The sequence below is a fragment of the Rhinolophus sinicus genome, linkage group LG10, assembly GCF_036562045.2.
Source record: "Rhinolophus sinicus isolate RSC01 linkage group LG10, ASM3656204v1, whole genome shotgun sequence".
In the NCBI taxonomy this organism is placed as follows: Eukaryota; Metazoa; Chordata; class Mammalia; order Chiroptera; family Rhinolophidae; genus Rhinolophus; species Rhinolophus sinicus.
In genome coordinates, this window is record NC_133759.1 from 69521792 (window position 1) to 69535452 (window position 13661).

Genomic DNA, 13661 nt, shown 5'->3' on the forward strand with positions numbered 1-13661 from the left:
ATAGACCTGGGCAGGGGAGCTGTCCAGTGCACCAGCTCCCCGCCCCTCAGGTGTTACCCCTTCCTCTGAGTCTGTCATAGTCTCCTCATTACTCCAGACCGGCCTCTCTCCCACCTGTCACCCATGGGCCCGCAGGGCTCTGTTCTCTGAAGCTGCAGGGACCATGAGATAAGTGGTCTTCTGACTCTGCCGCTGCCGCCACAGGAGAGCAGCTGACCCTGGGTCTCGGAGGTGTCTGCACACCAGCTCGATTGGCAGGATCTTCTCTCTCTTCCAGGGTCCTCTGCTGCCGTGCCTGGTATGAACAACTTGGGTCCATCTAACGCCAGCTGTCCTCGAGTGTTCCCTCAGGCCGGGAATCTGATGCCAATGGGCCCTGGACACACTTCAGTTTCCTCTCTCCCCTCCGCCTCAGGCCAGCAGGACCGGAGTGTGGCTCAGTTCACTGGCCCCCAGAGCATACCGCAGGGCAGCCTCTATGGCATGGCCTCCGGCATAACCCAGATAGTTGCCCAGCCCCCACCACAGGCCACCAACGGACATGCCCACGTGCCACGGCAGACCAGCGTGGGCCAGAACACCTCAGTCTCAGCTGCCTATGGACAAAACTCTCTGGGGAGCCCTGGCCTCTCCCAACAGCACAATAAGGGGACCCTGAACTCTGGTTTAACTAAGCCACAGGTCCCAAGGGTGTCAGCGGCCATGGGAGGCCAGAATGCTCCCTGGCAGCATCAGGGAATGCCCAGCCTGGGTGGCCAGACCGCAGGGAGCAGCCCTGTGAGCCCCTTCACTGCAGCCTCCGGTTTCCACATGCAGCAGGCTCACCTGAAGATGTCCAGCCCGCAGTTCTCCCAGGCGATGCCCAGCCGGCCCATGGCTCCCATGAGCTCAGCAGCTGCCGCAGGGCCCATGCTGGCACCCATGAGTGCGCAGCAGAGGACCAGTGCCCCCGCCCCGGCACCTCCCCAGGGAGCCCCGCAGCAAGGCTTGCCGGGCCTGAGCCCGGGCGGGCCTGAGCTGGGGGCCTTCAGCCAGAGCCCTGCCCCACCTATGGGTGGCCGGGCGGGACTGCACTGCACCCAGGCCTACCCCGTGCGGACCGCAGCCCAGGAGCTGCCCTTTGCCTACAGTGGGCAGCCGGCTGGCAGCGGGCTGGCCAGCATGGCTGGAGACGCTGACCTGATGGACTCGCTGCTGAAGAACAGGACTTCGGAAGAGTGGATGGACGACCTGGACGATCTTCTGGGGCCTCAGTAGTGGAATCCTTTGTGGTGTTGTCAGTGTTCCTACATCCTGTATTTCTGTTCTCATATTCAACAGTGAGCAACTATTTGGACCAAAAGCCCATGGCCCAGGGTGCCGGTGGGCAGAGCAGAGCCCGGGGCCGAGGCCTAGCCTGACCGGGGTCTGCAGAGCCCACGGCTGCGACTCGGCAGCTGTGGTCTGTCGGGCTGGCCCCGACCATCTGCTGGTGTCATTGCCAGGTGTTGCGACAGCAGGACAGGGTTCTACAGGTGGTTTTCTATCCAAGTGACCGAAAAACCAATAGTTATAATCGTGAGACCCTATGGTTTCAGGCTTATAAACATCTGTGCCATCATGTTGACTTCATCCAAGATCCCCCTCTTGCCCCAGTGTTGGGGACAAGTTTTTCTTGAAACTTTATGTAGAACTATTTGCAGTTGTAGCATAGAAAAGATTAAATTTTGTAAAGGTTTTAAAACAGCTTAGGGCAGGTGGTGGTGAAGTTGGTTAAGTGGCTTTGGAAACCTGGGGCTTCCTTTTGATGGACACCCTCTTTTATTCCTGCTCTGCGTCAGCTTGCAGGGGCTGGGGGCAGGGGGCGGTCACTAGGGAATCATTTCCGGAAGTGAAGGCTGTGACTGCGTGTGCCAAAAAGGAGCGGGTGCTGTGCTATGGCAGAGCTAGTGACAGATGCCATCTTTCCAGCAGCTCTCTTCCCAGACTCTGTTCTTCCAGGTTAGCATTGGAGAGTCCCCCAGGCAGCCCCCAGGCTAAATGCTGACATGGAGTGTTTGGGGTGCCTGTGTCCCCTCCTGTCGTCACTTCCATTCTCTGCAGTTTCTCTGACAGCTTATATTTTACCAGCTTGGGGAGGTGGTCGTTGAGTTGTGCACAGATGTCTTTTCTCCACCCCGTCTTCAGTTCCCATGGCCTTTCTTTATGCCTCCGCTTTTTTTTCTCTCTTCAGCCCAAATGGAAAAATCTCTTTAAGGCAACGATTTACTAATTGGAGGGGAAAAGAGAGAGTCACTAAAATTCCCTAGGGAGCCCTAGCATGGTCAGCAGGAGGGTACCCCTCCCAGGAAGGAAAGCATTGCGGAAAAGAGGATCAGAGAGGTGCCCTGTTTGACAGGGAGGCCCGGCTGAGGGAGGAATTCCACTTTGTTTTACTCCTGCCACTCCCATATTAGATGACTTGCACTTTTTAAAGAGAATTGCTTTATAACACTAATGCATCCTTTCTGAAGGTTCAAGTGGATTTCTCTTTTAAGGTCTATGAATTAATAGACTTGACTAAGCTAAGAGTCCACAAAACAGAGTATTACATGTGGCCTGTTTGTGGAAAATGAAGATGGAGAAAGCACTTCGGTATCAGGAAAACAAAATGGTGAGCACAGGGCGAGAGCCCTTCTTCACACAGAATGTTGGAGAGAAAAGGGTACCCTAAAGAGTGGCTTCTATGCTGAGCGGTCTCTGGAGAAACCGCAAGTCCGTTTTTATTTCTCTGGAGTCTCAAAATGGGTGTTCAAGGAGCGTCATATGTAAAGAATTGAGCCAAGGAAGATACTCATGCGACCAGCCTGAGTGGCTGTGGTGAGGAATAGAGGCTTGTACACATTGGTCGTGATTTTGCACCAGCAGTGCCTTCATGGGGGTACTTGGATCCTCAGATCCTCTTCTTTAGTAGCCATGTGCCCCCACAAATGGTGGTGTTGGACCATTTCCCCTTGAACCGCCCTCCCTGCTTTCCCCAGATGCTGAATTTAGCTCTCAAAGAAGGGAACGAATCAGTCAGTGAAGACTCCACCCTCCGAGTGAGTTCCCCAATCTGAAGGGGAAGAGGGTGACTTCCGCGGGTTTTCTACCAAAAAAAGCGGGCTGAAGGCTGGTGGTGGGCCCTGTTCCTCATTGGTGTCCCTCTGGCTGCTGCTCACCTCTGTCCCCAGGGCACCACCCCCCCCAGGGAGGGCTGCCCCCGCCTTAGTCCTGGGGCCACCACACAGCAGGCTGCTCACTTGCTGCAGTGTCAGAGCAATAAAATGTGATGCTGGGGTCCCCCCAGGGAGCTGCCCGTGGCTTTATTTATGAACCTGGTTTTTGGGGAGTCAGGAGGAGAGGACTCCGCTTCAGGACCCCCCCCCCCCCCGACTTCCAGGAGCCATGACTCAAAAGAAAAGGGTGCTCGGACTTTGTGACACACATTTGCTTTGTGTAAATAAATGTTTACAATTTTATATTAAAGATGGAATAAGCGTTAGAGCTCTGACTGTATATTTTTTACTTTTATAGATTTTAAAACTATGATCCTTTATATATGTGTTTCGGGGGGGCTATGATTAAGTTTTATGGCGAACAGTTGGTATGAACTTTTTATTGTCATCAAAAGTACACAAAAACCCTATTAATCCCCTTATTCTTCTACTTCCCTTAACTGGTATACACCAAAAAGAAATCTTGACTTTTCTGTTTTATCATTATAGAATAATAAAAGTATTTTGCTAGTATGGAAACTGCCTGTGTATTGCCTTCATGAGGTTGTGCCAGCCGAGAAGGAGGTGGGCTGTGATGACTTGTTTGGTGGTTGATTTTCCTTTGTGACTTAGCTGTTTACATATGGAGGAGCATTGGGGTGGGGAGAGGGTGTTTGGTTACCTCTGAGTAACTTGCACTATATGATGATACATGAAATTAGAACTGACGTCACTCAGGAATACTTCAGGTCCTTCGCAGTTGAAATGTTTTACAGGCAGACCTCGGAGATCCTGTAGGTTCCTTCCAGACCACCACAGGAAAGCAAGTATTTTAATAAAGCCAGTCGCATGAATTGTTTTGGTTTCTCAGTGCATATAAGTTATGTTTACATTATATTGTAGTCTATTGACTGTGCAGTAGCCGTTGTACGGTTTTTAATTGGCCTAATTTCAATATTGTGTTTCAGGGAAGTTTCACCCTCATCAGTAATCAAAGAAGTGCAAATTAGAACAAAGTGAGATTATTCTGTTGGGGTAACAGATGGGTGACACCGTCCTGGCTCTAGTACAACCGTCATGGGAACAAATTTTGCAAAAGGTCTCAAGCTCCTTAAAATGTCCATGCCGTCTGTCCAACCTAGTAAGTCCAATTCTGAGAAGCCATCCTTAAAAACAATTCTGAATGCAGAAAAAGGCTGTAGCTCAGTGGCGGTACAGTAGCACCGCTTAGGTAACTGAGCAGCCATCAGAACTGCTGTCAGGATGGTCAAGTCACCTGTAGTGCTTCGTCCGCTGAGGCCCGAAGCAGTTCCTTTAAATATTTAGGAAGGTTTTCAAGATGGTAACTTGGACTGATGGTGCTGTTGGGCTTCTGATGTTGCGAGCCAATAGAAAAGAAATGTGGCTACTAAAAACCTCAAGTTCCCTGCCCCCAGCTTGTTCTTAAGGTTATCGGGTAACCCCCATCATCAAAGGGGGCATTGAACAACCAGGCCTCGGGAGTGGCAAGGGCCAGACTTCCCGACCTCTGAAGCTCTGCCACCATCCCGTGCCTGTCATGGGTCAACAGCCAGGCTTTGGGGGCGATGAGACTAGTTCCCTAAGGGACAGTTGGCTCAGCACATGTTTACAGAGCACGTGCTGGGCCCAAGCATTACACTTGGAGCGGGGATGGCGGCAGTCTGAGAGGGCCAGGCCCCTGCTCTCTGGAGCCCACAGTCCGTGTGACACAGCGTCATGAGCAGGTCAACAAGTTGATCTCAGGGGTAAGTGTCGGGGAGAAACTGAAACAATGATAAGATGGACATGGACGAGGCTGGGGCCGCAAGGGGGAGAGGAGGCCAAAACAACGAAGATGTGGAGGTCAGGGCAGGCCCCTTGGAGGAGGGGACATTTCATAGGCTGAGTGCTGGAAAGGAGGCAGCCAGCGCGGGGGGTGGGGGTGGGGGGGGGATGGGAGAAGTTCCCCAAGGGAAAGAGGCACTGCCAATAGGAGGGGAGGAATGCTGAGAAAGCAAAATTAACATGCTGACGCATGTGTTCAGTTTAAAACACCCAGGGTACACCATTGCATATGGGGGGGGGGGGCGGCCTCCAGGCTCAGTGCAAGCTGCAACACTCTGGGCCTCTGGCAGCCCCGCCCAGGGAGGTGCCCAGGGCAAGACGGTCTCATGTCAGTCCCTGGGGTTGGACCGCCGCTGCCGTTAGCAGCGTTAGCAATAAGGCAACCTGAAGGGTAGCCAGCTGCAGAGGGCCTGGAAGTGGCAATCTGGCTATAAAGCTGTCGAAAGATGAAGGTGGTGGCTGCCTGTGAACTTGGTCCAGGCTGGTGGCTAAACTCAACTAGAAGTCGCAGGGCCTGGCTGGCACAGGGTGGTGGGCAAAGGCTAGGAAACAGCTGGTCTTCTGCTGGGATGAGTCTGCCTGACTGGTTCTTTCCACTTTCTCTTCCTGCTGGTAATGCACCTGCTGCTTTGTGCATTGGCTGTGCTGACGTTTCAGATCATGTGCTCTCTGAATGGTTGCAATAAACTGTACTGGAGACTCTAGGCAGTGCGTGCAGACCATTTCATGAAGGTTGGAAGGAAAAACCTCAGACCCTCCCCCAACCTGGGTACACGGAGCACGTCCTGCTGGAAGCTGCGGGCAGAAGCAGGAACAGCTGTGCCCAGGATGCTTACGGAGTTCATGCAGAAGGCTGCACTCGTAGCTGGAAAAAGCAGAACTTCTCAAGGTTACGGAAAGAGTGGAATTACTGAGTCATGAAGGCTCTAGCTGCGCTATATAGTTGCCGTCTTTGGACTCAGCACTCCTGACACCAGGGCCATTCCTCGAAAATATTTTATTTTAAAACCAGGGAAAAAAGTCCTTATTCAAATAGTATTTGTTTTTTTACAAATGCAGTAAAAAAAAAAAAAAAAAATACAAGTGGCCCACCAAGGCAAAAGTGCCTGGGGCTTACAAATGCACCAAGGCTCTTTGCTATACTGCGGGGCAGAGCCTGCCACATATAGTGGGCGTCCAAGGCAAGAGCGCAGATGTTACCGTCCTACCTACTATGTCATGTTACCCTCCAAGCTGCAGGCACAATGAGTCAAACTCTGCAGCTGCCTCTCATTCGTCCCGTTGAACCTATCTTTTCCTGCCTGTTCTGTTGGCACCCTCTCCATCCATCCCACCCTTTAGCCACCCCATGACATTCTTAGATGACTAGAGCAAGAGAACGTGGCATGTCTGAGCCCGAGTTGGCCACTCGGGACAGTGAGAGCTCAGCTGCCATTCAGGGCCGAGGGGCTCCTTCCTGCAAACGCCAAGAATGTTGGCTGTGCCCACTGACAGCTGAAGCTTCCTGGGACCTGCCTTCGGGGTAAGGGAGCTGCCTTGCCTACAGCTGTGCCCCTTTCCAGGGCAGCCCGTATCTGGAGACTGGTCAGTGTGCAGTACAAAGGCCCAGATCCTCCCTCACTGTGGGACATCTCTGAAGGCCCCTGGGATCATCTGAGGCCGTGCAACCACATCTCAGTCCCGCTTCCCTCCGCCCAGTCCTGAGAGTGCTCTCAGAGCCAGCCCTGCACTGACAGCCACCCTGCAAAGAGGGCCCATCACTGGTAAGTGTGGGGCGTGGAGAGCCGTTGGTTAAAGGATTTTCAACCTGGGGACACCAGGATGGAATACAGCATAGAACACGGGGAGGGGAACACAACCTCCTAGGCTTCGGAGAAGTTTAAAGGAAGGAATAATTATAAGACCCATGGAACAAAGGCCAAGTATCGGCAAGGATGTGGAAAAATGGACCCCTCATGCACTGTTGGTGGGCATGCAAAATGGTGCAGCCACCATGGAAAATAATATGGAGGGTCCTCGAAAAATTAACAATAGAATTACCATATGACCCAGCAATCCCACCTCTAGGTATTTAATCAATCAGGACATATTAGCACTTCCGTGTTCACTGCAGCATTATTTACAATAGTCAAAATGTGGAAACACCCATTGATGGATGAACGGATAACAAAAAAGGGGTCTACACAAACAATGGAATATCATTCAGCCTTAAAAACAGGAAATTCTAAAATAAACGTGGGATTACATCAAACTAAAAAGCTTTTTCACAGCAAAGGAAACCATCAATAAAACAAAAAGGGATCCTACTGATTGGGAAAAGATATTTGCCAATGATATATCTGATAAGGGGTTAATATCACAAATTTATAAAAAACTCACTCAACTCAACTCCAAAAAAACAAACAACCCAATTAAAAAATGGGCAGAGGACATGAAGAGACATTTTTCTAAAAAGGACACACAGATGGCAAACAGACATATGAAGAAATGTTCAACCTCACTAACCATCAGAGAAATGCAAATAAAAACCACAATGAGATACCACCTCACCCCAGTCAGGATGGCTATCATCAATAAATCAACAAACAACAAGTGCTGGCGTGGATGTGGAGAAAAGGGAACGCTGGTGCACTGTTGGTGGAATGCAGATTGGTGCAGCCACTATGGAAAACAGTTTGGAGGTATCTCAAAAATCTGAAAATGGAACTACCTTATGATCCAGCAATCCCACTCCTAGGTATCTATCCGGAGAAATCCAAAACTCCAATTCAAAAATCTTTATGCACTCCTATGTTTATTGCAGCACTATACACAATAGCCAAGACCTGGAAACAACCGAAATGCCCATCAGTAGATGACTGGATTAAGAAACTGTGGTACATTTATACAATGGAGTATTACGCAGCCATAAAGAAGAAAGAAATCTTACCATTTGCAACAACATGGATGGACCTAGAGAACATTATGTTAAGTGAAATAAGTCAGAAAGAGAAAGACAAATACCATATGATCTCACTTATATGCGGAATCTAAAGAAAAGAATAAGTGAATGAACTAATCAGAGACAGTTTTGGAAACATGGAGGAAAAACAGAGGGTTGCTAGAGGCGGGGGTGGGGATAAGGGGAAGGTGAGAGGTTTTGAAAAATAGTCGGTAACCACAAGATGGTCATGGGGGTTTGAAAATTAATTTGGGGAACGTACAGAGGGATAGTGGATGGGGGGAGGGGGGTTCACACAGTGTGAGGGATATAAATGATAAACGTCTAAGTTTTGCTTTGTCTTGTGCACCTGAAACTAATTAAAAAATAAATAAATAAATTTGAAGAAAAAAAAAAAAAAATATATATATATATATATATATATATATACATATATACTTTTCCAGTGAAATTATGAAAATGAAATAAAGACAGTTTTAGATTAGAAAAAAAAGTACTAGCATTAATCATCAGAAGTTCTGTACTACAAGAAATACAAAGAACATAATGTATGGTGGAGGAAATAATACTAGATGGAAACTTGAAAAAAATTATCACCAGAAAGAAATAAAGAATATTGGAAATAGTAAAAAACAAACAAAACAAAAAAAAACAAACAGGAAATTCTGCAGTATGCCCCAGCATGGATGGACCTTGAGGACATTATGCAGAGTGAAATAAGCCAGCCAAAAAAGACAGAGATTGTGTGATTCCACTTACGTGAGGTATTTATAATAGTCGATTCATAGAATCAAAGAGTGGAGTGGTGGTTGCCGGGGCTGGGAGGGGCTGGAATGGGATATGCTAATTAACCGGCTTAAGGTCGCAGTGAAGACATGAATCAGCTCTAGAGGCTGCTGTACAAGTCAAGAGCATTGTATTGTGCACTTAGCAACTTTAGTAAAGGGTACATACGTTAAGTCTTCTCACCAGAATAAAAATTTTAAAAACCTGTATTAGAGGATTGTTCCTGGGGGGCTGTCAGTGATCCACTGGAGAAAGATAATGAAAAGCTGGACAACTGTGAAGTCAGAGAGCCTCCTTCCCAGCCTATAAAGACAGCGGACTAAGCTAAGGAGACCAGGCCAGGACTTCAGTGTGAAGGTTGAACTCTCATCCCACCACGTCTGCTACATCAAGGTCACTGTCCTGGTTAGGAAGCAGAGGGACGCCGACACTTGGGATGGGGACATCTGATTGATGCCCTAGAAAGCCTTGAAAGCCAGGTGCCCCTGAAACATCTGGGCCTGCAGACGGGCCCACCCCTTCCTCTTAAGGGTTGGTGCTTTCCTCCTGCTTGAAAATCATGCATAGGCCTCTGTCACCTCCCCTTGGGTTCTGCTCCATACCTTCCCTCCTCGCCACCCAACCAATAACAAGGATCATGTAATAACATAAGCTGGCTGGGGAAGTGCACAGCCTGTCAAGAGAGGAAAAGGACATGCTGTAGGCACTGCAGGACCTTGCCAAGGTGACCAGGCAGGAGCAGCAGTGTGCAGGGGAGGGGCTGGGCTGGGGGTGGCATGAACAGGAAATTGCTTCAGGGAGCCCTTATCCATAGGGGAGCGCCTGCTGTAACACAGGACCTACTCTGGAATCATTGAGAAAGCCGTGGCCGAGGCCCAGGGAAGCAGAAATGTTGGAGCGCTGCAGCAGGCAGAATAGGAAGGGCCGAGCGCTCAGCGACACACTCCACATCAGTGATGGGCCACAAAACCCATCAGCCAAATAGGTTCTGACAAAGGAACCAGAGGACATCCATTTACCAAAAAGAGGGTGCACTGGAAAGGAGTACCAGATCGTTGAGAAGCTGGGTGGCGATTCCTCCGAGACCCAGACTGACAGTAGCAGATGTTGTCACAGAACTGGGCTGTGACAGAAAGCACAGTAGCAGAAAGCGATGGGGTTGAGAAGATCCCAAAGCAACGGCCACGTGGCAGCGTGAACCTTTCAGAGGCAGGAGGGAGCCATAATTGTCATGTGGGCCAGGCTGGAAAACAGACCCACAGAGAGCTAGGAAGCTCTTGCCAGGTCGTGGTGTAGCCGGGGGCAAGTGGCTGGGCAGCTGACCTGGCGCTGGCTTCCCTTATACAACCAGGAGTCCACCATGGGTCCCTGGTTGGATGGCTGAAGAAAGCTGCCCCGGGACAAAGTTACAGAACATTGCCCAGTTTTCAGACTTGAGGCAGTTATCAGACTCAGAATCCCTTGGCCAGAGGTGAGAAGGGACCCCACGAGGAAGCCTTCATCAACATCACCGTGAGTGATGCAGGAACGACCCTCCAGGTGCTTCCCACAGGGACCTGCGCCAGTTATTCAGAGAACCATATCCCAGAGAAGAGGAATTTCTAGGTTGCTTTGGGGTGCTGGATACGAGGCCTGAGTTGACATTGGTTCCTGGGGATGTCAAGTGTCCTCATGGCACCCTAGTCAAGTTAAGGGAGTAAGAGCCACACACAATTAATGGAGTCCTGGCCCAGGCCCCAGTCACAGAGGGACGGCTGGGTCCTGCCTGCTTGTTTCCTTGGCCCTGATGTTTAATCGGAATGGACACCCTTGTCTACTGCATAGCCCTCCCATCGGCCAAGTGGAAGCCTCTGAACCTGCTCCTACCCGCCAAGAGTGTATGAAATGCAACACTGCATTCCAAAGGGAAAGGCAGAGATTAATACCACCCTAAAAGCTGTGTAGGAAGCAGGAGTGGTGGGATCCCTCCCATGTGCCCGTTGAACTCACCAGTCTGGTTCCTACAAAAGCCGATCGATGGGCCCTGGAGATGTCTGCAGACTACAGCAAACTCAACCAAGTTGAATCTAAATTGCAGTCTCAATGGGCACCAACCAGCTTCTGCCACCAGCCGCCCCCAGGGCTGGAAAAGGGCTTATGACGGACCAGCTATGGTGCCAGTGGTGGGGGCTCTTCATGGCCCCAGCAGCCAAGACTGGCTCTGCTGGATGCCCACCCTGCCACTTGGTGGTACATTGGTCCCTCCCACGCTGGAAGGGGCAGCGACTCATCTTTTCTTCCCCGCCCTCCACACCCCACCCCACCAGCTTTTCATTTTGAAGTAATTTCAGACTTACACAAAAAGTTGTGATAGTAGAAAGACCTCAAAAACATTAGACTAAGTGTGGCAGACATATCACATGATTCCCTTTATATGAAATGTCCAGAAAACGGATCAGTGGTGGCCTGGGGATACGGGGTGATGAAAATGTTCTCAAACCAGATTACGGGGGTGCTGGCACAAAAAGGTAAATTTACTAAAAGGCATTGAATTCTATGTTTAAAATGCATGAATTTTATGGTACATAAAATATATACCTCAATAAAGTTGCTTTTTAAAATAGCTGCCTCATGTGTTAACATCCGTTTTATGCGTATAACAATAGTACAATTAAAAAGAGGAGATTAACATTGAAACAGAGACTGTTAACTAATCAACAGATCTTATTCAAATTTCAGCAGTTGTCCCTTAATCCCCTTTTTTTTGGTTCAAGATCCCATCCAGGTTGTCAAGCCCCCCCAGTCTCTCCCAGTCTGTGACAGTTTCTCAGTCTCACTTATGTCCTTGGTACCAGCCATTCACACCTCCTGGAATGGACAGGGTCCAGGTGTGCCTGTGTGTCTGGCTGGTGAGCCTAGACCAGCACTACTGTCCAAGGGGCCAATGTTTGGCATTACCTTGGACCAACGGACCCTCTCCACAGCAATGTCATGTGGGTACACGCAGCAGAGTCCACTGTGCTATCCCCTCCAGACCACCAGAAGCTGCCAACCTGAAGAGTGATGGGAAGGCTGTTCGAAAGTATAGCTCAGAGGCCAGCTTGGTGATAAGACCTTGCGAGGACAGGGTGCCATCATCTGGGAAGGGGTGTGAGCCCTAGATCAGTGACTGGGACATGAGGCTGTGTCTCCGATAGGTAGGGACCACGGGAGACAAGGAGAACACCCTTGCTGACCATCCCCGGACTCTCTGCGGGAGCTTATGCTTCCCATCCTGCAGCTTCAGACTCTGTGGGTCCCAAGAGAAACCGCATCCTCCAGCAGACACAATAGGAGTCCCGTTAAGCTTTAAGGAACGGCTGCCGCCTGGTCCCTTGAGCTCCTCATGCCAAGAGAGCAGAGGTAGGAGGCTGTGCTGGCTGGAGGAGGTGACCCTGACCATCAGGGGAGGAGGGACAATGCAGTCAGCACCCAGCTGACCCCCAGGGCACCTCTTGGTCCAATCTTGGTGGTGAATGGATCAGCACAGCCAACCTACACTGGTAGCGCCTGGTGACCGGGGGCTCAGACCCACGGGGATATGACACGAGTCTAAATGTCCCTCCATGAAGCTGATATGAGGGCAGTCTGCACTGAATAGTGGGAGGAAGGCGGTGAAGCCTGAGAGCAGCTGTGGTGACCGGGCTGTCCTGTGTCCCACTCACTGTCTTTGGAGTGTCTCAGGAAGAGACCAGAGTCCTAAGCTGTTGTGCGCACATGGGCTCAACTCGCGGTCTGAGGCCTGTGGGCCCGTATGCTGCCAGGTCCAGATTCTCTCCCACTTCAGTGTCTGGTTGCTGTAGGTGCAGAGGCCAGACCTGCTGGCCTGGGTGGGCTGCAGAGGCTGCAGCCATGTCATAGCTCAGCCCCTACCCAGCCCTGCACCCCTCACCTGTCTTACAGGTAGTGCTGCCTGGCCAGCCCCCAAGATATTCCTGCATTCCTGTTTCTGAAGACCTCGCTCAATACAAATGGAAGATTTTGCGTGTGTTTTTGTTGAAGAGATGATAAGTTGATCAGCATTTCAAAGCCTTTTGTGGCCCCAAACAAGTGAATTGAAAGCCCACCCTCCTTCAGCCTCTAGAAGAACCTTCTGGATGAGAAAGGCTATTTCCCACCACCGTGGCCTCCTGACGTGTGTAAGGATCTTCTGGAAAACGAACATCTTCAGTGTTGTGGGTTTTTTCCTTCTAACTGATTTTAAGCTCTTTTAAAACTGCCAGGTAGAGAATTTCAGTGAATGTCTCCAAAAAGTCTTTTTGGCTATGATGTTTAAGTCAGTATCTATTTAATAAAGAATTATATAGTACCTGGGTTTTATATTTTTATATTTGAATCAAGAAAATGTATTAACTATTCAGAAATTCAGATTTTATAAAATTGTTATATTAAAAAAATACAACCTAAGTATTCATTGAAGTTTCACCTGTAATTGCAAAATGTTGGAATCACCCTAAATGCCCATAACTAGGGTCCCTTCTACAGTGGGGTCCTCGGCCATGGCTGTAGGAAGAAAAAGAGGGGAGGATTGCAGTGAAGTTTGTGGTGAGCTATCCGGGGGGTTGTGTTAAGCCAGGCTTAGCAAAGTGCAAAAGAGCATGTTCAGCTGCTACCTTCCATGTAGAAAGAAGAAGTAAGAAAATTTACATGTCTGTTCATTTGTGCCCAAAGAAACACGGGAGATAAGCCAGAAACCGAACCAACGAGTTACTAGAGGTGTGGGTGGGGTGGGATGGAAGGACAGAGATGCATCTCTGAGCAGACACTTGGACCAGGCAAATTTTTAAATTCTTTGAAAAATAATAATAATAATAATATTTTACATTCTTTTTAAAAAATCCATAAGGATAAGAAAC

The 13661-nt window shown here is 49.5% G+C and overlaps 1 protein-coding gene across 2 annotated transcripts in view; it reads left to right on the forward strand.

Moving 5' to 3' along the window:
* MAML1 (mastermind like transcriptional coactivator 1) overlaps positions 1 to 3755 on the forward strand; it is a 40141-nt gene extending 36386 nt beyond the window's left edge. For both annotated transcript variants that reach the window (XM_019716939.2, XM_074313334.1), the window contains exon 5: positions 278 to 3755. In XM_019716939.2, coding sequence (XP_019572498.2) covers positions 278 to 1257 — 980 coding nt within the window. In that variant the 3' untranslated portion in view covers positions 1258 to 3755. The remainder of the gene's footprint in view (positions 1 to 277) is intronic.
* Positions 3756 to 13661: the final 9906 nt, after the last annotated feature.